At 40.3% G+C, this 22,155-nt stretch overlaps 1 protein-coding gene across 2 annotated transcripts in view; it reads left to right on the forward strand.

Moving 5' to 3' along the window:
- LOC102856699 (mitochondrial peptide methionine sulfoxide reductase-like) overlaps positions 1 to 22,155 on the forward strand; it is a 619,405-nt gene that overhangs the window by 465,940 nt on the left and 131,310 nt on the right. For both annotated transcript variants that reach the window (XM_006884879.1, XM_006884880.1), the window contains one exon: positions 5,905 to 6,011. In XM_006884879.1, the coding sequence (XP_006884941.1) occupies positions 5,905 to 6,011 (107 nt within the window). The remainder of the gene's footprint in view (positions 1 to 5,904; positions 6,012 to 22,155) is intronic.

A 22,155-nucleotide genomic window follows, 5' to 3' on the forward strand; every position in this document is an offset into this window, starting at 1 on the left:
AAAAAAAAAAAATATGGTGCAAAGTTTAATGATGCTAAACTTCTGCAAATTCAATGCATAATCAATAAGATCATAAACTCTGTGGTTTTATAAGTTTTTCATTCTGTTGAGTGTCAACCCTTATTTCCCTGTGAACCACCTACTTATAAATTTGAATCTCTCTTCCATTTAATAAGGACTCCTCGTGGCACAGTGTAGAAGACACTCAGCTGCTATCTTAGAGCTCAACAGTTTGAACCACCAGCAGCTCTGTTGCATAAAGATGTGGTAGTTTGTTTCCATAAGATTTTCATCCTTAGAAACCTTAACAAGCAATTTTACCGTGTCCTATAGTGTTGATGTTAGAATCAACTCCACTACAGTGGATTTTGTTTTAGTTTTGAATTCTGTTGATAAATTTTTAATAAATGTGTGTGTGTTTGTGTGTGTGTGTGTGTGCGCGCACACACGCGTGCGTGCATGAGTGCATGCATGCGCATGCTTTAAAATAATGTAAGATAAGCTCTGATGGAAAAATATCAAACTAACACCATTATTTTTGAGTAGACTGGTGAGTTAATGCTTTCTCTGATATCATTCAAGACTCCAGGAAATAAGAGTAAAGATTTTAGTTTATTTGGTTTTCTACTCTATCTCTTCAACACTTTCTGATCTTCTTTCCAGACAGGTATTTAGCTAGAATGATTAGGAGGAGAACATGCATTGGGTTTATTTTATTTTATTTTTTTACTCTTTTGTCTTTTTTTAAAAAAATTATTTTATATTAGCTTGCTTATAATGTGTTTCACAGTATTCTTCATTCACCTTGTACTTCATGAAACCATTCCCATATATTTTGCTTTATAAAATAAATCACCATTGAACCATGCTCATCATTACCCTGCCTTTTGAGGTCCTTGCCAGATTCTTCTCATTTCCTTCACCCCTTCCCCCCACCCACCAAATTGTGTAACCCTGTGATTTTGCCCCTACTCATCCTACTCTCTGCTCCCACTCCTCCTCCCCTTTGGTTCCCATACATGATTTACTAGTAATCCTTCTATTTTTACAATAATGATCATATTCAGTATTTGTCCTTAGAAGACTGAATTCGTTCAATCAGCATAATGTTCTGCAGTCTCTCCCAAGTTCTATGGTGTTTTTTTAAATCGTGGCTACTGGGTGCTCCATAGTGTTTCATTGTGTACCACAGTTTCTTAATCCATTTAGTTGTACATCTCTTGTTTTTGACATGGGGAGGTTTCAGTTTTACTAGATCATCTAAGAAAGGTTGTGCAGTGTTAGCCTAAAGTTGGCTTTTCTTTTCTTTTTTTTCTCTCTTTTTTTTCCATTATACCAGCCCTCTCTGATTTTCCCACTATCTTAACTGTAGACACATGGTCTTGCAAATCATTAACAGCTGTGGAACTAGGATTAAAGAGAGAGAGAGAGTGCTTCCTTCACTGAGGAGCAAGACTTGAAGGAGACTGGAACAAGGTCCTGGTGAGAACAAGACCCTAATGAGAGTGAAACACTAGTGAAAGCAAGACCATGGTAAGAGCCAGGCTTTCGTGATGGTGGTGGAGAGATCGTGGCATTGAAGTGGAGAAGCTGTGACAAAGTGTAACCAGAAGAGGCCTGAGATAAAGGCCACTATTAAAGGATTTTTGTTTTCTGTTTTTGTCTTTGATGGAAGAAGGAAAAGCTGCTTGCTTACGTGAAACTGGAGCCTGGACTAATTGAAGAATTGTGTCATGTGAGTGTTGGGCTAAAACCTGGATTTGCAGTGTCTGATGGACTGTAATTCATTGTTTTAGACTCACAGAAACATGGTTTGGCTTTGTTATTGTAGGGATTGGGAAGATGTACAATTAAAATGGTTATTATTTGTTTCTCCAAAGTGGAGTGGGAACCTAAAAGGTGAGTTTTGCTGTCATAAGGTGGAAAGAAAAGTTGGGAATCTACTTAATGGCCTGAAACAAAAAGGTATGAAGATGAATCTGAGAATTTATTTAAGTCTGTGGATGATGCTTTCTCCCCATTATATATCATAATGTTAGGATGAGATATATTGTAAAGTGATTAAGGTTTTTGATGAGCCATATTGTAATTAGAAGATGAATGTAAGCCAGTCAGATATTAATTAGGTATTAAAAAATGGGAAATTTGCCCTAAAAGAATGTTTATAGTAGTAGAATGTGGAGTGTGAAGCATAGCTTAAGGATTAAGCCCCACCCAGTACCTTGAGGAGTATTACATCTGTAAGCAGAGAAGCGGAAAAAAAGATAATTTTTCTATATTACTTTGATTTATTTACAAAGTTTGAATACATTGTTTTTCACAAAAGATCTTTCCCATTTCCTTCACCCCACCCATTCTTTGAATTGTGCAACCCTATGAAAAAGGAGAGAATTTTGTAATAAATAGAGGCAAGGCAAAGCTGATGATTGTGCATTGCTGATTTTGACCACCTGAGTCTGCTTGATAAGAGAAAGTAGAAACATTAGAACTCCCTTTCAAGGACTTTGAATTTAAAGGAATCTGGTGATTGTGTTCACTTGATGAGTAGAAAAGGGAGATACACAATAATGAAGAGACAGGTTGAATTTGGACTTGTTCCTTCAACACTGTCCACCTACCATGATAAATGAGTAAATGAAGAAAGGTTCGTGGTTTGTGGAGCAGAGAGTAGTGATTTGCTGACTTAGTCCATGTGGGGCTAAGATTGAATAAGGGGACAAGCTGGTCTGAAATACAGGAAGAAGTGTGGACTCCTGAGTTTGCCATCTGCTGCCTGTTTGGACCTAGCCAAGGGTAGCTGGGGATGTATTGACCAGAAACCAACCAGCTGAAGAGAAGAAGTTTCATTCTATGAGCTCATGTTGATTAATGTTACCTGATGGTTTTCTCTGGACTGGACCTATGTTAATAGATATAAATTTAACTGTAATAGAAGATTACTAGAGAAAAAGGCATGCTTGTTTCCTTAGTACTGGTTGGTCTTCAGCTACCTTGACTGTAGACATATGGTTTTGTAAATTATCAATAGCTATGGCACTAGGATAAAAGAGTGAGCACTTCCCACACTGAGCAATATGACTTAAGGGAGACTGAAGTAAGGTGCTGGTGAGAGTGAGACTCTCATGAGAGAAAGATCCTGGTGAGTGCAAGACCCTTGTGATGGTGGTGGAGATACTGTGGCATTGTTATGGATGAACTGTGGCAATGTGCAACAAGAAGAGACCTGAGATAAAGGCCCTAGTTAAAGGATTTTTCTGTTCTTACCTTCTATTATGGAAGGAAAAGCTGCTTGTTGAACTGAAACTGGAGCCTGGACTAATTGAGGAATTGAACTAAAACCTGGACTTGTATTATGAGATATTCTTCGTCTCTTCCAACTCTCTAATTTAATTCCATAATGCCCATTCTTGGTACCAAAACTCTGAGTCAAGTCTGTGAGGCACGAGTGAATAAGCAAATCTTTGCTACTAGTGTGACTCTAGAGGCACCAGTTGGTTGGGTTTTGGACTATCTGATTCCTGCTCTGGGGCAATAAAGCACTGTGCTATTCTCACTTTCTCTAGCCCTTTTAGAAAGATGCTCACGGCCCTTTGCCCGCATGTCCCATTTTCAGCTCTCTATGTAGGCTGACACTGGAAGGTCAGAGTTGTAAATACAAATTTACAAGACTCTGCATAGACACAGTAGTTGTAACTGTGGTAGTAGCTCTGATCTTTCTGACAGATGAATAGTGGTTTTAAGATTTGTAAAAGGCGGAGGTGAAAGGAGACTGGGACAGAGCTGTTAATGCTGCTGTGAGTGAGTTGGGGCACCTTAAATCTGTACATGGAATATAAAAGCCACAGTAACAGGAACAATATGGGTATTCGAGAAATCTGTGAAACTGTGCAGTTGTTTCCCCTTAGGTTGTCATGTTACAACAAGAGAACATCTATTTATGTAAACTTACGTATCTCATTGTATACTCCGTCTACCAAATTATTTATGTAAAGTATGATCAGTGCAGAAGCCCATGTTATACCTTACCTTCAGTGTGATTCTTAATTATTCCTGTGTTGTTTGCTAAGAAGTCAGTTTTTACCCATAAGCAAAAATTTCTGTGATTTCGTGATAATTCAAAGACCTTCAGCCAAGTACTTGTTGAAAAATATAAATGAATTACACCTGCTGGTTCTCTTTAGCTCAGATAATAATTTCTCTTTTAAAATAAAATAACAAGAAAACAACTACATATAAACAGCCCCACATGGATATCCTGCTTTGTTGGTATCTTCCGATAATGAGAAGAGGTCAGAGAGTGGGTTTTAAACTTATTGAAAATCCACCTGTTTTCTTTCACGGAGAATGTTTCAGAAGGAACAGGAATGAATCATTGTGTCATTATGCAAAAAAATGGGAAGAAGTCACAAAATCTCTACTTATAAGTATCTTAACAAAATGAGCTCATTGCTGTAGATTTGGAGCAGACTCATAGGTAACCCAGCAGCAGGTTTTCAAAGGCTGTAAATCACACAGGAGGAGCCGCTGGGAGATTTCAGTTACGGATCTTTGGTTTGGTGGCATTGCTTCCTACTTATTAGACCACCAAAAGCTCTTTTTACCTCTATTAGTCAAATTAATTCGCTGGTTAGTGTACTTTTTTTGGGCAGTTCTTCAAGTAATTTTCTTATTTGTATAGAATAATACAAATGAAATATGACAAAAGAGTATTGATTGATTACTATTTTCAGACTTTAATAAAGATCACAATATATTAACTCATCTACTCTTTATATAAAAAGTATTTGTAGAAATATCTACATATGTCTGACATGCTACGAGGTCTTCTAGATCTAAACTGTCACTTTCTGGAAGGTTCTTATAAGAGGAAGATGAATAAACATAGTAACAATTTAGTGCATTGAAACCTCTGAAAGAGGTACCTGCAAAATGTAGTGAAGAAGCAAGAAGGTAAATGACCATCCCAGCTGACAAACTGTAATGAAGGAAAGTTAACCAGCTAGAAGATGCTCGAACTAATTCTTAAAGAGGGAGTTAAAAGTTCACTGTAAAGTGTGTTCATTGCAAGTTGCGCTGAGGGAGCCTTTTACCTGCTACACCTGACACAAATTCGTTTGAAAGATTTAGATTTTTCTCATTAAAATATTATCGGAAATGAGAATATTGGTAAAGTATTAAATAAGGAACTTTGAAGATATTTTTGGCAAACTCAAAACACTTGCTACTCAAATTGTGCCTAGAGAATATGATCCCCTGATAGTGTCTTGGAAATGTCTTAGGCTCACCTTAGACCTACTGCATCAGTTATTTTAACAAGAATATCCAGGCTATTTCTAACACATCTAATATGTTTCAAGACATGCAATTGATTTCTATCATTAAAGTAGATGTATTTCATGCTTGTTAAAGAAAAAAAAAATGGACTCTCTGGGGTCTCAGTGATCAAGAGTTATGCTGCCATCCTACAGGCAAACAGAATCCACCAGGTGCTTTTCTGGAGAAAGACAGGAAATCTCCTCTCATGCAATTTACAGCCTCTGGCAGCCTGCTGGAGGGGTCAGCTATGAATTGGTTCCAACTCAATGACAATTAATTGAATTGAATTTTAAAGAAATGATGTCAAAGTGATATTAAAACAAGCACTGAGCAGAACATCAGTCATAGAGAGCATAATAAAACAAATGCCTGTGGTGAATAATTTTAGAAAATACTATGAATGGGGATGATTGTATGAACCACAAAGTGAATGCAGGAGAGTGTGAAACACAATGTATACTAATTTTGTATTCAAACTAATATAAAATGTTAAAAAAAATAATTCCTCAACACGGCAGAGGTTTGCTTAGATTTGGGCATTGTTACTCATTCAACTCCAGTCATTCTCTCTGTTTTCCACATTACCAGGCATGCGCCAAGGCAATGATTATGGAACACAGTACCGTTCAGCCATCTATCCCACCTCTGCCAAGCAAATGGAGGCGGCCTTACAATCCAAAGAGGAATATCAAAAGGTAGGGACTGCTCTCGCTTCTGTGTTGGGTTGGGCCATCATTATTTACCCTAGTTTCCTATCTTTAGAAAAATGGCTTGACTTCTTTTCACTTGGAAGATGTTGCATTTGTAATCCCCCCACTCCCAATTTCTATCATCCTCTTGAAGTAGAGCCATTGTGCTCAGTAACTGTTTTTTAATGAAAATTTAAAAGTAGATCCTTAAGTATGTATCTTTTTTTAACAGTAAGAAAACATGTGGCTTTAAAAAAAATGGGAAAAAAAGGGAACTAGTCCCAAAGACACTAAGGTGGGGTGCTGCAGAGTGGAGCAGCCTGCCTGTGCCTGGGTTCCCAGGGGCGTGGTATCCCCATACCCCAACACCAGCAGACAAGCCAAAGACAGGAGACTCAGAGGCCACTATGGTTCATGTAGGCTCCTCCAGGCCCCAGCACTCCTAGATGTGTGGGACTGGGCCTGCTCTGGGGCCTTGTGCATCCTGCAATCAGGAGAGGCAGTTTCCTTCCAGAGGAGTGGGGGCCACAGGGGACCAGCTCTGTAATAATGTTCACAACCCAGGGCTTCCACCCAAGGGGGCAGCCTAGCTTTTGGTGCTTTTGGTCTTTTCATGTTGTAAAAATAAAGTCCTGTCTGCAGTCACTGGCCAAGGTGGCCTCAGTCCTCCTCTGAGAGCTGAGCAGGTCCTCCAGCTCATCCTCTGGCCCCTGGGTCAAGCACTGCAGCTCCTCTGGGCTCAGCCCCGCCTCTGCTTCTGTGCCATGGTCCTCAGAGTTGCTGACTTCCTCCTCACTGCCATCACTGTCCTCTTCCTCCTCCTCCTCTGTCGCCTGCTGAATGCTTAGGGACCCTGGTTCCTCTGTCCTTGAAAGGTCAGATGTGCTACCTTTTTATAATAAACTCATGAGGGAGCTCTCGTGACCTAGTTGCAAGAAGCTGTGTTGCAATCCCAAAGGCTACATGGTCTGAATCCACCAGGTGTTCCTTGGGAAAACGATGAGCGTTCTCCTCCCTTGCGATTAACTGCCTCTAAAAACCCACCAGAGGGTTACCTATGGGTCAGTTCGGACCTGACAATGCACAACAACAAACAACAACATCTCAATGAATGTGTAGCCTCTTATGCACTCATATTCCCTCTCTCTATCTTTCTCTCTCTCTCCAGTAACATCAATGATAAATACTCTTCAGAAATATCACAATACACAATGACAATAATTGCTTTTCAATATCAACCAGTATAAAATTTTTAAAATGTGCTTTAATAGAGATTTAATGTTTCTAAAAGCAACTTGAGGTTCTTTCTTATTTACTGTGCCAGGATAAAATTTAAATGTTACTTATCATGACAATTTTAGATCTAGATTAATAATTAATGGTAGAGCTAAATAGTAGTGGTGTTGGGTGCTGTCAAGTCAAGTACAACTCCTAGTGACCCAATGAACAACAACAGTCCTAAGCCTTGTCCTATCCTGTGACATCCTCACACTCTCTGATACACTCGAGCCTATATACTGCTATATACGGCTTAAGGCACCATGTCAATCCATCTCGATGGAGGTCTTCCTCTCTTTAGCTGACCCTTCACCTTTCCAAGCATGATGTCCTTTTCCAAGGAATAGCCTTTTCTAGCAACCTGTCCAAAGGATAAGAGATGAAGCTTTGACATCCTTGCCTCCAAGGAGCATTATGGCTGCACCTTTTCCAAGACATACCTGTCTATTCTTTGGTAGTGCACAGTAGTTGCTATAATGTTAATCTAGTTTAGAATTATGTGAAAAGTCTAGTATGCAACAATCTCCAAGAAAATATGTAGGTTCACTGACTTTTTTCTATGGTGGTAGAGAGGCATCGGAAAAGAGAAGATTGGGCCAGGAGTGTGCCAACTGGAGGAAAAAAAACCAACACACCACATACAAGAAACTCACAGTCAGTTCAACTTCAAAAAGCACTGTGGGCTGAGAAAGATGCAGGTAGCTCCTCTTTCCTCAACCTTATTCACCTCTTGGACGCCAACGCTGTGATAAGTTTATGTGATAACTGAACCTAATTCCTATAGTAGACAACCTCTAGAATGACCCGCAATACTCCCACCCTGTGTACTCTTCTCCCCTTGAATGTGTGCTGGATATATATGATTCACTTCATGTGAATGACAGAAACATTAGAACATCACTTTTGAGCTCAGGTTGTTAAAAGTTGTAGCTTACTTGTGAAAGCTCACTTTTCTTATTTTCTCTGATATCACTTGTCCCAGAAGAAATAATCTGTTGTGTTGTAAAGCAACCCATGTGGCAAAGGACGGAAGGAATATGGACAAAGGTATAGGAGACTTGAGTCAGATTTGTGGGAAAGTTATACTTGTTATACTCTGGTGACTTAGTGGTAAGGAATTGCACTGCCAAGACAAAGGTATGTGGTTTGAATCTGCCTGCTGTTCCATGAGAGAAAGATGGGCAATCTTCTCCCGTACAATTTACTGCTTCTGTAAATCTGTTGGAGTGGCCTCTATAGGTCAGTTCCTACTCGATGGTACACAACGGCAACCACCATCTGGTGGTTGGGAGGCAATTTGGGCTGTTTCTATCTCTTCACAAGGGTTGTGGGAACTGTAAACTGGGTGAATGCTTATATATCACAGGTTCTAGAACACAAAATCGAAACCTGCTGACATCAAATTGATTCCAACTTATGGTGACTCTTTATCGATATCCACGGCTATAAAGTTTATCAGAGATATATTACCTCATTTTTCTCTCATGGATTGACTAGTTAGTGTGAATTTAAACACTGACCTTTTGATTAGCAGCTTAATGTGGAACCTGCGATGCCAGCCACCGGGACTCCTAGAATAATGTAAGCATTCAATAAATGTTAGGTTTTAATACTATTTGAAGCAAACAACATATATTTAGTAAATGAAGCCCTGGAAGCTGATAAAATAATATAGGAAAAGTTAGAAGAGAACTGAGAAGAAGGCTTAGACTCTAATGAACAACAATATTTAAGAGACTATATGGGAATATCTACAGCAAGGAAAACACTATAGAGAATCCATCTCAAGGGAGTCCTTAAAATGTATGTGTATTGTCATCACATTGTATTATACCATAAAGCCAATGTTAATAGTGCCCATTAAATTACTGTGGTTAATGCTATATATTTATTACCCGATGTATGATTCATAATTTCTCAGGAAACCAACAGTAAAACTAGAAGAACCTTAAAAGGTAATAATTTTCTCTAGATTGTCTCAAAATGAGATGATATTTGGGTGCAAAGAAAGAAGATTGTAGGTTCAAATAGTCAGTGCTTTGCACAGTTACTAAGAAGCTTACTTATTCTCTAATTTTTACCTCACCATAATTATATAATTTCTTACTCTTAGCTTTGAATGGAGTCCATGTTGATTTAATATGTATGTAACCTCTGGTGGCCTAGAGGAAAGGAGCTGTACTGCCAACCCAAAAGCAAGTGGTTCGATTCCACTAGCTACTCTGCAAGAGAAAGATGGGCAGTCTCCTGCCATGTGATTTATAGCCTCTGAAAACCCACTGGAGACTCAGCTATGAGTTGGTTTCAATCTGATGATATATAATGATAATATATATGCATATATTGTTGTTGTTGTGTACCATAGGGTCAGAACCGATCCATAGCTGACCCTCCAGTGGTTTTTCACAGGGAGTTAATCACACAAGAGGAGACTGCCCATTTTTCTCCCATGGGCAGCTGGTGGCCTCGAACTGTGTGCCTTCAGGACTGCAGCGCAGCTTCTTGCCATTAGGCCACCAGGGCACACACATATATAAAAAAATTTGGGTATGAAAGTTAATTTTTGTTGTCATTGCCTCAGTTGTTTTGAGAATGTTAATCTTAAATTCCAGATTAACAACTCAATTCATTGCCATCAAGTAGGAAGTGGCTCGTAGCTTTCCCACTGGTAGGTTCTCAGAGGCTGTAAAGCCCATGGGAGGAGACTGTAATCTTTCTCCTGTGGATCAACTGGTGAATTCAAACAATGCACTTCACGGTCAGCAGCACAACTCCCTAACCACTAGGCCATCAAAGATAATTATGATCAAGTGCTATGGGATATTCTGGGCCCAGGCATGTTAGCTAAACAAGAGGCCTTTTTCATAAAGATTGGTATGTCTTATTTCCCCAGTAGAGCTCTTGTTTTGCATGACTACATAATACTACTTTATTATTAACGAAGGACGCTCTCATGGCTAATGGCAGGAAGGTGCACTGCAATGCCGAAGGCACACAGCTGGCATCCACCAGCTGCTCCTCGGGTGAAGGAGGGGCAGGGTCCTCCCTTGTGATTAACTGCCTCTGAAAACCTGCTGGAGAGTCGGCTCGGGTCGGCTCCCACTCGATGGTACACAACAACAACAACAGAAACAAAGGACCAACTGCTGCCATATCTCTTCTCAGAAACACTGTTAGAAGAATCCTTCTGGCCTCCACTGTCTCTGTTCTTCTTCTGGAGATGCACACCACACAAGATGAAGTAGGTTTGCTGTTGGGTTTTTCCCCCAACTCACTAAAGGATGTGATGTTTGATGGCATATCCTATGCTGATAAACTGTAGAGCTAATTGTACAATCTCACACAGGTCACCGTTTTGATTTTGCTCGTAGCCTAAGTCCCACACAGTGTAACTTCATAGACAAAGGTTTACTTCTTGAAGACTGCAGTGCCAAGGAGGAAATGTCAGAGGCAGAGAGAATGGAAAAGGAGAGGAGCCAATACAAGTTACCACTTGTGACTGGCTGCTTGATTCTAAAGACTCCTCTAAGAAACTTTATGAAATATACCTCAGGACCAGTCATTCAAGAGGAGGAAAGGTTCTGTTGGATCAGGTACCCCATTGGTCAGAGCTCACTGTGCACTTCTAGGCCGCACATGGGTGGTCTCAGGCAGAACACTGCATCCCTAGAGAGGAAGGCAAAAGACACATATGTGGATGTGAAGGTGACTGCTGTGCAGTTGCACCTACACAAGGCTAACCAGAGTCTGTGCAGAACTAGTGACTGCAGTAGGGGCTGGGCTAACAGTCAGTGCCTGTGAGCTTCTCCTACATAATGAAGTCCATACGTGCTTTACATTTAACTTAAAGGGTGATTCAGTTCCTAATAGATTCCACAAGGTAGGAGACTCTCAGAGTCCACCAATTGCTTTAACAAGAAGAGCTGAATGCTGAAGAGGGGGTCTGAAATGTCTTTTCTCTGTTTTATAGCAAGTCTGTAGCCTTAAACCAAACCCCTGAAAGAACACTAGTGTTTCAATTAGAAGAGTCGTTTTGTAGCACATCTAGATTTAGGGTCTAGAGCTCCATCATCTCAGCAGAAACATTGAGGATTTGTTTCTAAGAGTAGGAAAATTCTGCAGATGACTAATTTCGTTCGTTTTCTACATATCATTTCGCCCTTTAAAGGTTGGCATTTTTGGCCTTGTCACTGAATTCTGGGAATTCATCTTAGTTAAGTCCTGCGGGGACCGCCATGCACTAACTATAACGTTGACTCAGGTTACTAATTTAATAGTCTTCACTAGTTTGCCCCCAGTGACCCCCCTTGTAACCAGCTTCTTCAGCAACTTCTTTATATGAGAAGTTTAGAGTGACAGTATTGCTTACCACAGAGCAGCCATTTGAACATAAAATTAGCTGATTTTATCGCAGGGACCAATTGTTGGGCTAATTAGATGTGCAATACTGCTGATGAGCCAGAAACCAAAAGTGATTTTCCATCTAAAGTGAGGTTTTCTGCGAAATTGGCTGGGTTGTAGCTACGAGGCTTACCAGCAAGCATAGGAAGGGTGAAGACATTTGCTCATTTCGAATCAGATTAGAGGAAGCAGGAAACTTTTTAAAAAGGGAGATCAGTGTGATATACAAACTTCTCACTGGATTCCCAAACATCAAAACACTAGATTCTGTTTCCAGCTGTTAAGATAGCTGCTTAATATCTGTTGATAAACTGAAGACTTGGATGGAATGTAGGGGATGGTTTTGTCCTTGATAAAGAATTATCTTAATCTTATGTTTTCCCCTCTAAAGACTATAATGGTGGAATTATTTGTTATTAATTGGAGAATATACTAAAATATGTTATTTATTGCTTTTTCATTATCAATGTAGATAAATTTTTCTACCAAGTGAACCTATCATAGCGAAGTATTTTCTTACATCCCAAACTACATCTTGGCCTTTGGTAGTGGGGAGGGAGATGGTTCACAAGTAATTTTACAACCTGAAAATATAATTCATCCTCATTTAAGAATTTCATCTTTTGCTCACATTTTGTTAGAGATTGAATTGTGTTCCCCCAGAATATGTGCAAAATACGTGACGATTTCTAAAAATCTCTGGTTTTGTTTGAAATTCAAGTTAATAAAGCAGTATTACGGTAGCGTGTACCTTGAGTCGATCTCTTTTAAAAATAGAGTGAAACAGCAGATAAGGGGTGAATTAAGACTGATGCCCAGGAACCGGGATGCAGAGAGTGAATGAAGAGAAAGACCTTCACCCAGAAACAACAGAGAGAGCCTCCTCTAGACTCAGCATCGTGAATTCATGTTTCTTGCCTTCTAAACTGTGAGATAATAAATTTCCATTTGTTAAAGACACCCATTTGTGGTATTTGGAAGGAAGCTGTGCCCACCACTACACCACCAACACCCATTTGTGGTATTTTCCCTAGAGAAGGACTGGGTAGCTAACACACTTTTAGGTTACATATCTTGACATTAGGTAGAGAATTAATAAATTGTTCTCCTGGTCATATGATCTTGCTTCTAAATTTCTCAAACTTTGTTCACAGTAAGCAGGCTTTTTTAGGTATTTTCAATCATTAAAAAGTAGACAGAGCAATATTTCCTTTGTGTGTATTTTGCAGAATGTTACATTTTAATAAAAAGAAAACTTTAGCGGAGTGAGTGCTAAATTGTCCATTATATTTTAATGTAATTTAAAAAAAAAAAAAAACCCAACTATTACCCAGTCTCTAATCTGTTTTAATCCATTTACACATCCACCCACCTAGTTATCTTAATCTCCAATATATAGCTCTAATGCTGGCGTATTTGCTGCAATTTTCTTCTAAATTTCAGTTGCCCAGTAATCTCCTATCTGTCATCCTCTGTGTTAGCCTATGCTCAATACAGTGTCATTTTGAAGTCCCCAAAGTGAAGGATAAAAATAGTATGTAATGATATATTATCACTAGCATTTTTAGAATAAAGATTCCATTAGATTATTTCATTTTATCTCCTAAAGCACTTAGAATAAAGCCAGATATTCAGTTCCAGTGGTTCCCTGTGCTCTCCAGTTAGCGGCCTGGTGGGTTGTGGTTTAGTGTGTGTGTGTGTGTGTGTGTGTGTGTGTGTGTGTGTGTGTAAAAGAGAGAAGCAGAGGAGTGGAATATGTGTGGAGGGTATAGAGAAATAGATTTCTTTCTTAAATAGCCTACCTTCTTGTGCTGCCAATTAAGCTTGTGCTTGCTTTTGTAGCATGACTTAAATACAACTTGTAGGTCAATAATGTGCAGATTTGTGGTTCGGAATACCATGAAAGCTCCAGATTTCTGTTGAAGGCTTGATTTGAACGTTTACTCCCTCCCAAAACTCTATAGCTGTCTTTTTCTACCCTACCCATTGACAGACTTCTCTATCCATCTTTTAAAAAAAAAATTTGCTTAAACAAGACACCTAGGAGTCACTATGATTCATCACTTCCCCTCACCACTGACATTCAATTAATCAGATTATTCTAGATTCTACTGCCTATAGATAGGCTACCATCTATCAAATGTGTCTATTTCTCTTTCCGTTTTCAGGTTCACTGTTATTGTTGAGGCCACTATAATCTTTTGTTTGAACTACTGGATTTCTTTACTCTCCACTATCCCCCAAATCCACACAGAGTAATATTTATGAACACCATTCATATTATGTTGTTTCCCTTTGTCCAGCTCTTCCATGGCGTCTCCATGGAATAAATCCTACATGACCTACAGGGATCTTCACAGTTATGTTGTCATGTCTCTATGACATGTATACACATTCTAATTCAAGTGTCTAATTTATGGTATATCTAAAATGTAATGTATCACTTTGGCCCAGATATTAGAACTTTTGAATAAAACTCAAGAGTCATTAGAGATCTGATGCAATGAGAACCCTGTGAAACTCAGAAGATTTTACTGTCATGCCCTTGACAGTCGTGAGGACTTGATCTCACTTTGTCCTCTAGAGTTAACTTCTGTTTGGACCAGCTTTAGAAACAAAGAGATCAAAGTCAGAGAGTTGAAGAAAGTCTGTTTTGTTAAGCATGTACTGGATACCTAGAGCAACAATATGTTAGTGGCAGTGTTTTTGTCCCAAATTCAATCTTGCAAGATCTCTTCTCACAAGAAATTGTTAAACATTATGAGCACGAAACAATGCTGGATAAGAGTAAATATTGTTACATTAAATGATCTTTTCCCCCTAGTTTACAAAACCCCTAAATCATCATACCTGTATTAGTTTCCTAGTGGCATCATTTATAGAGAGCTGTGAAGCTAACTGAAATGTCACTCTTCTCTGGTGGTTGAAATCCACCATCACTTTGTGGAGAAAAAGATGGGAAATATCTTGCTGTATGGAAACCCAGTGGAGGTTCAAACATGAATCTTTTTCTGACCAGATAGCAATGAGAATGAGACTGTAAAAAGCTGCCTTAAAGCTTGTGGGCTTAAAATAACAGATATTTATGCCTGTTTTGTTCCTCTGGCTCTCTTTAGTCAGGACCCTTGTGACTGCATCAGGTTTCACCCAGATAATCCATCATAATCTTTCTGTCTGAAGACCCTTAATTTGATCACATGTGCAAAGTCTTTGCTATATATTGTAATTCACAAGTTCGAGGAATTCTGGTTGAGGCATTTGAGGGATGGGGGCAAGGGAAGCCCTAATTCAATTGACTGTACTCCCCAAAACCTCATTTCCAGTGCCATTGTCTCTCATCTTCCCTAAGAGAGAGACTGAAATTGGGGACTTATCTTCCTAGGCAGCTTCAAAGAGGCAGGTTACCATGCTCAGTTTGCTCTGAATTCCAGGACCATGTACCAAACATGTTCAGGGGTTTTTTGAGTTACTGTTTTGTTTCTGTTTGAGATTTTTTTTAAGAACTTAGCTATTTGATTTCCTCTTTCTTGGGAACTTTAAAAGGTAGTAGCAGTTTACATTATGTTATCTACTTTCCAATATTTCAGCCTTTATAAAAAGACCAAAATTTACCTTTATATGACCTCTTAAAATATATAAAACTGCATGACAAAAATAGCTATAGGAAACTGGCAAATAAACAAAACCCAATGAGCTAGAAGAGTGTTTGAGGAGGTGGGAAAAAAGACAATTCTGTGTGTGTGTGTGTGTGTCCAAATATATTTTAAATTACTGACAAGAGTGTTCTAGTACACTTCAAGTCACTTACTATCCACCATTCTTAGTATTTCTGATCTTCATTTAAAAATTATATATACATACACACATATATTTCAGTGGTAGCATTCTAGCCATCCATGTAAGAGGCAGAGGCCCTGTTCCCAGCCAGGGTGCCACAAACACAGCCACCACTCCTGTCTGTCATTGAAGAGTTTTAAGGTGCTGTGATACTGACCAGATTTCAGCAGAGCTTGCAAACTGAGATAGACTACAAAGAAAGGCCTTGCCATCTACTTGCAAACAATCAGCCGATGAATCACAGTGGTCCAGGGCCAACTTTGTAAGCTAACAACAATAACAAGTGTGGACAGCAAAATTTCCTTCATTTAAGAAATTAGATTAGGTATCTATATAATGTACACATAAAAGAAGGCAGCTTGTAGTATTAACAGTAAACATTGCTTGAAGCTGAACCCCTTTAATTTTCCTGTTCAGAAAGTAGTTTTAATTATGCCACCTCAATTGCGAGAGATTAAATGTATTCAGTAAATATCCAGTCGTAATACAATTGTCATAATAGAGCTGGACCTGTTAATTGCTTGCTAGGAGGTATGGATCCTTTGTTTTCTTTTAAGAAGCCTCTTTGGCTGAAACTATCCTTCTCTTCCCACAATGAAGAAAAGTGTGTGAGTGTGTGTGTGTGTGTGTGTGTGTGTGTGTGTGTGTGTAGGGGAAGAGCACTACAGTGAAGTTCACCTTCCTCAGTAAAGTGATACATGAGCTGTCTTATCAAATAGTGAGGATGTACTAATTAGTCATCAAGCTCAAGTTACAGTTGTTTTAAACAGCACTACCTCAAGAAGAACTTCATAAAGTTTGTTGTCGTGTACTTTTCTCCACACATCTTTCCTGGAGAGTGTTTTGTAAGCAGTCACTGCACAAAATATCCTGCTGTCTTCTCCACCAGGTAGACTCTTTGCACTGCTAATCCAAAGGCAGCACGTGTGGTGGTTTGTATCTCCCAGCTCCTCTGCTGGAGAAAGATGAGCAATCTCCTTCTGTGTGGCTTAGTTACAGCCTCCGAAACCCACAGGAAGGCCAGCAGTGAGTTTTCTTTTTCAGGCAAACTCTTTGGGGTCTCCTATTCATCTTTGTTTTCTCAGTGCCTGTCCTTGACACATGCAAATTGTCAACAAATACAAGTACTCAAATACAAACAAATACAAGTCTCAATTTTTACCCCTGTTTGGCGAGCTCAGAATTCTGCTCTATTAGGTAAGGTGTTGTGTTGCCAACCTAAAAGCAGGTGATTTGAATCTACCAGCTGCTCTACAGGAGAAGGATGGGAAATCTCTCCTCCTGTGTGATTTACAGCCCCTGAAAACCTGCTGGAGGGTGAGCTATGAGTCAGTTCTAACTCAATGGCAAAGAGTTTTGGTTTTATTATTTTTCTTTTTGTGAGGTGGGAGTAGGGGATAGGGATGGGTGTGGTGCTCAGCTCCATGGAGTGGTGGGAACACTCAGTAGAGCTCTGCCTCTGTTATTAATGAGTGGGTGTTACTGTGGACAAGTCTCTGTGACTGTAATTCTTTGTTTATAAAATGGAGAAAAGACAAGAGTGAAACTACTATGAAGTAAGCACAGATACCTGTGCTGATTTCCAGATTATGCCAAGGGGCCCTCACATCCACACAGAGAGACCAAGCAGCATCGATAGTCCTACCATTATATGAGGAAACTGACTCTCGGAGAGATCAATGCACAGTCCCAACATGACCCAGAGAATAAATGGAGAGAGGTCGAGTCATGTGACTGAATTCATGTACTGTTTACACATGCTACATGAAGGTACTTGGCAATATGTCAAGGATTTTACAGATAAGCAGGGCTTAACAGGGTGGTTCCACAGACAAAGCTGCCTGCAATGCTAGCAAAACCAGTAACAGCTCAATCTTGCCTTCTTTTTTTTTTCTTTCTTCTCATAGATCTGCAAATTTTACCAAATTACTGTTAGAATACAGCATCAGGGAATCCTCATTTCTGTTGTGGTGGTGGTGGTGTTGTTATGTGCCGTCGAGTCGCTTGTGACTCATAGTGACCCTATGTACAACAGCCCTAAAACTCTGCTCTATCCTATGCCAATCGCACTGTCTCTCACACTCCCATCCCAATTACGCCAGTCACTGAATGAATCCACCTCATAGATGGCCTTCTCCTCCTGCGCTGTCCCTCCACCCTCCCAAGCATGATGTCCTTTCTGTTGTGAGTTAGAAAATATTAGGATTGGGTCTGTTTCTTTGTTCACAGGGAAACAGGTAACTATGTACTAGAAGCATACTTTCTCAGTATATTGTATTGCCGTTGCTATGATGTTTAAGACTAGTTAACAGCTCCGAAAAAGCTTCTGCTTTCACCAACATTGAAACTCCTGTGTTTGCATTGGAGGGCCCCAAGCAGACATGAATAAATGTCAGTCACGGCGGGTGGTTCTGGATTAGGCAGCACCCTCTGTCATCTCAAAGTGTGTTGTTTGTTAGTGTGTTTTATTGTATAAAGCAAAGAGTTATGATTTTAAAATGTCTATGAAAAGTTCCTGAATAATTCATTCATTTACTTTAGTCAACGAGAGGGGGGGGGAACACCTCGCTTTGTATGCCCAAAGAAGAAATGGAATTTCTCTTCTACCCTTCATAAAGCTTTGTGGTTATAATTAAGGGTATTATTATGAACTCTAAATAAGAACTTGTGAAATAAATGTTTTTAAATGCCTGTTTCTGGAAGGCAGGCATCTATGTTTCTATGTATGCAGCTGTACAGATAGCTAAATATTTAGCCTTAATGGTTTAGTTGCATCTGGGTGATTATTTTCATTTCCACTTATTACTGTGTGTTAGACTCCCTGTGTATGAGTACAGATTGCCCTTTCTTGCACTGTATTTAGAAATATCTGCATTACCCCTGGGCATTTGTTCATTAATAGGGGGTGGGGAGAGGAAAAGCTTGTAATAATGGGCTTTACATATTATTAAACTGTGTGCACACATTTTGGCCCAAATGAAAAAAAAAAAATCTGGTTTGTATTACTGCCCTCTGGTGGTCCCAGGCCTTTGCTGCAGCCGCAGTGAACTATGCATCTCCAGGGTAGAGTTTTACTTGCAGTGGCAACTTGCTGGACCAAGGCAAATATGGGCCTTGCTGGGTAATGAGTCTTCATTCACATGTTTTGCATTTCATTCAAGTGCTTTGGATCTGACCATTTACTGGCCAGAATTATAGCAAAGTGTTATCATTCTGAGGACCAAGAAGATATTTCATTTTAGTGGAGGTATACACAATAACCTTAACATAATGTGGCATTTGTGTGAATTCCCACTTCCCGTAGGCCACCAAACCATGACTTATCTTTGAAGGGTATTATGAGTATGTTCAGGGAGCTCTGGTAGCTTAATAATAGTTAAGGAGTTTTGGTACCAGATCAAAGGCATGCAGTTCGAATCCACCAGCTTCTGGGTGGGGAAAAGATGGGCACTCTCGTCCTCGGCAATGTTCTGCCTCTAAAAACCCACTGAAAGTTCAGTTATGATTTCATTTCTACTCGATGGTAAATAACAACAACAACCACAACAACATGAGAAGGTGCTGTGTGACATATAAATAGTACACAGATGATTTTAGAGGCTATCCAGATGAATTTTTGAATAAATGTGTTTTTTTAAAAATATGTATTAGAAGATAGACAATGAGTGTTTGAAGCTCACAATTTCATGAACATTTATCGCTTAGGCGAAGCCCAGCAGATGGTGCCTATGCACACAACTGTATCCTTTTTAATGATGCATAACTTGGGCTGGTTTGCGTTGCTGTTGGGTGTGGTTGAGGTGCTTTCAGCCCGTAGTGACGCCCTGTGACAGTGCAGAATGATCCCAGAGGGTTCTTCACATGGTAATCCTTTATGGAAGCAGCTCATTAGACACTTTTTCTGAGAAGGTGCTGGGTGGGTTGAAACCATCATCCAAATTCTGTTGGCAGCTGAGCTCATACTCACAGCTCGTCTGTAGAAGGAGCAAAAGCTGTCATGGTACAGTATGTATGGCTGAGGTGGGGCAGCAATAGCTCTGTCCCGTTTGTTGTATGACCTGGGCTAGTTACCTACCCACTCTCAGCCTCAATCTCCTGATTTGCAACTCAGGATAATGATAGGGCCTCCTAAGGATATGCTCATAAGCATTTGATGTGTGAAGGTGTCAGAGACCAGGTTAGTGTCTTCCTTTTTCTCTCTCCATTCCCCAGTATGCTTCCCAAGTGCCCCTTCCTGATTTCCTGGAGTTTTCCTTACAGGACTTATTCCATCTCACTCATGAAATTTTCCAAATCTCTTCTCCCTCTTGATTGTAAATGAGGCATTCTCTTACTTGGTTCCTTTTTGCAGCACCCTGTGGTACTTTGCACAAATCAGGCACTCCATAAACATTTGTTGAATGAATTAAATACAGTGCAAAATAATGGTAACCAACATTTTCCTGTCCTCTGAGACCTTTGATACATTTCATCTGCCCGATTTGGACAGGACCTATATACATTTTTCCTTTTTTTCTCTCTCTCTCTCTCTCTCACTTATTCATGTGATCTGATAACAGGGCCAAGTTCCTGCCCATTGGCTGCGAGCAGAGAGGAAGGAAAAAGGCCTGCAGTGCCAGGGTTGTGACAAGTGCCTGCCTGCCGACTATATCGTCCCTTATTTTACCAACTAAGAGAATAGATTTACTTGTTTAATGTTACTTTAAATTAACATGAATTTAAATTACTTGTTAATTTCAGTGTAAGGTAAATGGAAGGCAGTGGAAACATTTCTGAATGCAGTTTTTCACTAGCATAGAATCTATTTTTGAGACAACAAAAGGGTCTTTGTTCAAGCAAGTAGATTTATAACACTTGCCTGGGTGTCGTCTCTATAAAATGAACCCAGGGATGGTATGATCAGAGACACTACAAAGGGGGAGGGGGCAAGCTGGAACCCTTTCATTTTAATGGCACTGGGAATGAGCTAGGGTTTATTTGCCTACAGAGGCAGTGCGTTTGTCTTTAAAATGCCTGTAGATTTTGTTTCAGCTCCATGTGGCCCTAAGTTTCTCCTAGTCACCTAAACAGAGCTTCCCAGCCTGCTCCTAAATGGTCCCAGACTGCCTGCTTGCATTTCCGTAATGGAGGCGATGTTCATTTAAGGTTTAGAGGAGATCATAGCTTTCATGTTTGCCATGAAAGCCAGAGAGCCTCAAGCACCTCAGTAGCGGAGATGAAAGGACAGTTGTGTTTGTACATGTGTGTTTGGAACTTAAAGGACAGAGGGAAGAAAGAAATAGACGTTACCGTTCAGCACTTACTTCAAAATACGACTCACTCCCTCTGGTGGGACCATTTAACTACAAATGTGTCCCCCCACCTCCCCATCTTCTCCACCCCCACCATGCACTCCCCACCCCCACCACATTCATCTTGGCTCATGTGACATCTGTTCTGGGCACTGCAGAGCAGTCTTCTCGTTGCCATGGCAGCCAGTGGAGAGAGCCCGCCCATTGGCTGCGAGCAGAGAAGAGAAAAAAAGGCCCACAGTGTCAGGGGTCGTGTGCCTAGTGCCCGCCTGCCACTGTTTGCAGTCAGCTGTTGGCTTGGCCACATTAATGGAGCATGCTGGAGCGGGCAGAGGCCCGCAGGGACCGCCCACCACAGCTGTGTACACTGCCGGGGTGGAATGGGGGCCCCTAAGGTCAATGTCATTAGCTTCTCCCTCAAGTGTGAAGTGTGTGGAGGACAAAAACCCGAGCATGTAAAGAGAAGTGGGCTGCCTTTTCCTTCACCTTGAACTCCTCAGAGCTCTATTTTCTTTTGCAGTGTTTGGATTTGAAATTCAGTCGAGTGACCCTTTCTCCTAGCAGCCATCCCCATGGTGAGCAGGCCTATGCCTGAGTTAAGCTGTCAGAATAAAAGCCTCTCTCTGATTCCATTATCTTGACCATTACCCTGTCACTTTAAAAGGAAGAGGACAGCATTCCATTTCAAAATCCACACCTAAACCTGTTTCTAAAATCGCTCTCCAACTGGAGTCACCTCTGAATTTAATGGCGTGGTTGGGATCACTGTCCTGGCCTCATGGCTGCAGTTTGCTGGTATCTTTCACTCACCAGGTAACCTATGGCCTCAGATGACTGCCTTGTACCTGGCCAATCAGAGATATTGAGAAGTGTGAATTAGAAAGCCCTGCGTGGATGGGGCTTAGCTACCTCTCTATACCCCACTGGGTGAGGTTTGAGGTATTCTGATAAGCAATGGACATGTCTGTATATCCACACACCCAAGGCCTTCAGGATTGGTCCAGTCCATCCAGCCATAGGTCAAGATTGGTGATGTGGTAAGCTGACCCCACTGTGCTTCCACTGACAGCAAGTCAGCATATTTGACAGTGTAGAAAGGACTTTCATAATTGTTCTCTTATTTATTTCACACGTAAACAAATATATGAGGTGGTTATTCTAATCTAAGCTTTATAGGCAACTGAACTAATAGGCGCCAAGGTGGCATAACTTGTAAATGGGTGACTCAGAGGCAAATTTTCTTTTTTGTTTCCTGACTCTATATGTTGTTGTTGTTGTTGTTGTTGTTGTTATGTGCCATCAAGTTGCTTGTGACTCATAGTGACCCTATGTACAACAGCCCT

Source organism: Elephantulus edwardii, unplaced genomic scaffold, assembly GCF_000299155.1.
Source record: "Elephantulus edwardii isolate Elephantulus edwardi_28Jun2011 unplaced genomic scaffold, EleEdw1.0 scaffold00038, whole genome shotgun sequence".
In the NCBI taxonomy this organism is placed as follows: domain Eukaryota; kingdom Metazoa; phylum Chordata; class Mammalia; order Macroscelidea; family Macroscelididae; genus Elephantulus; species Elephantulus edwardii.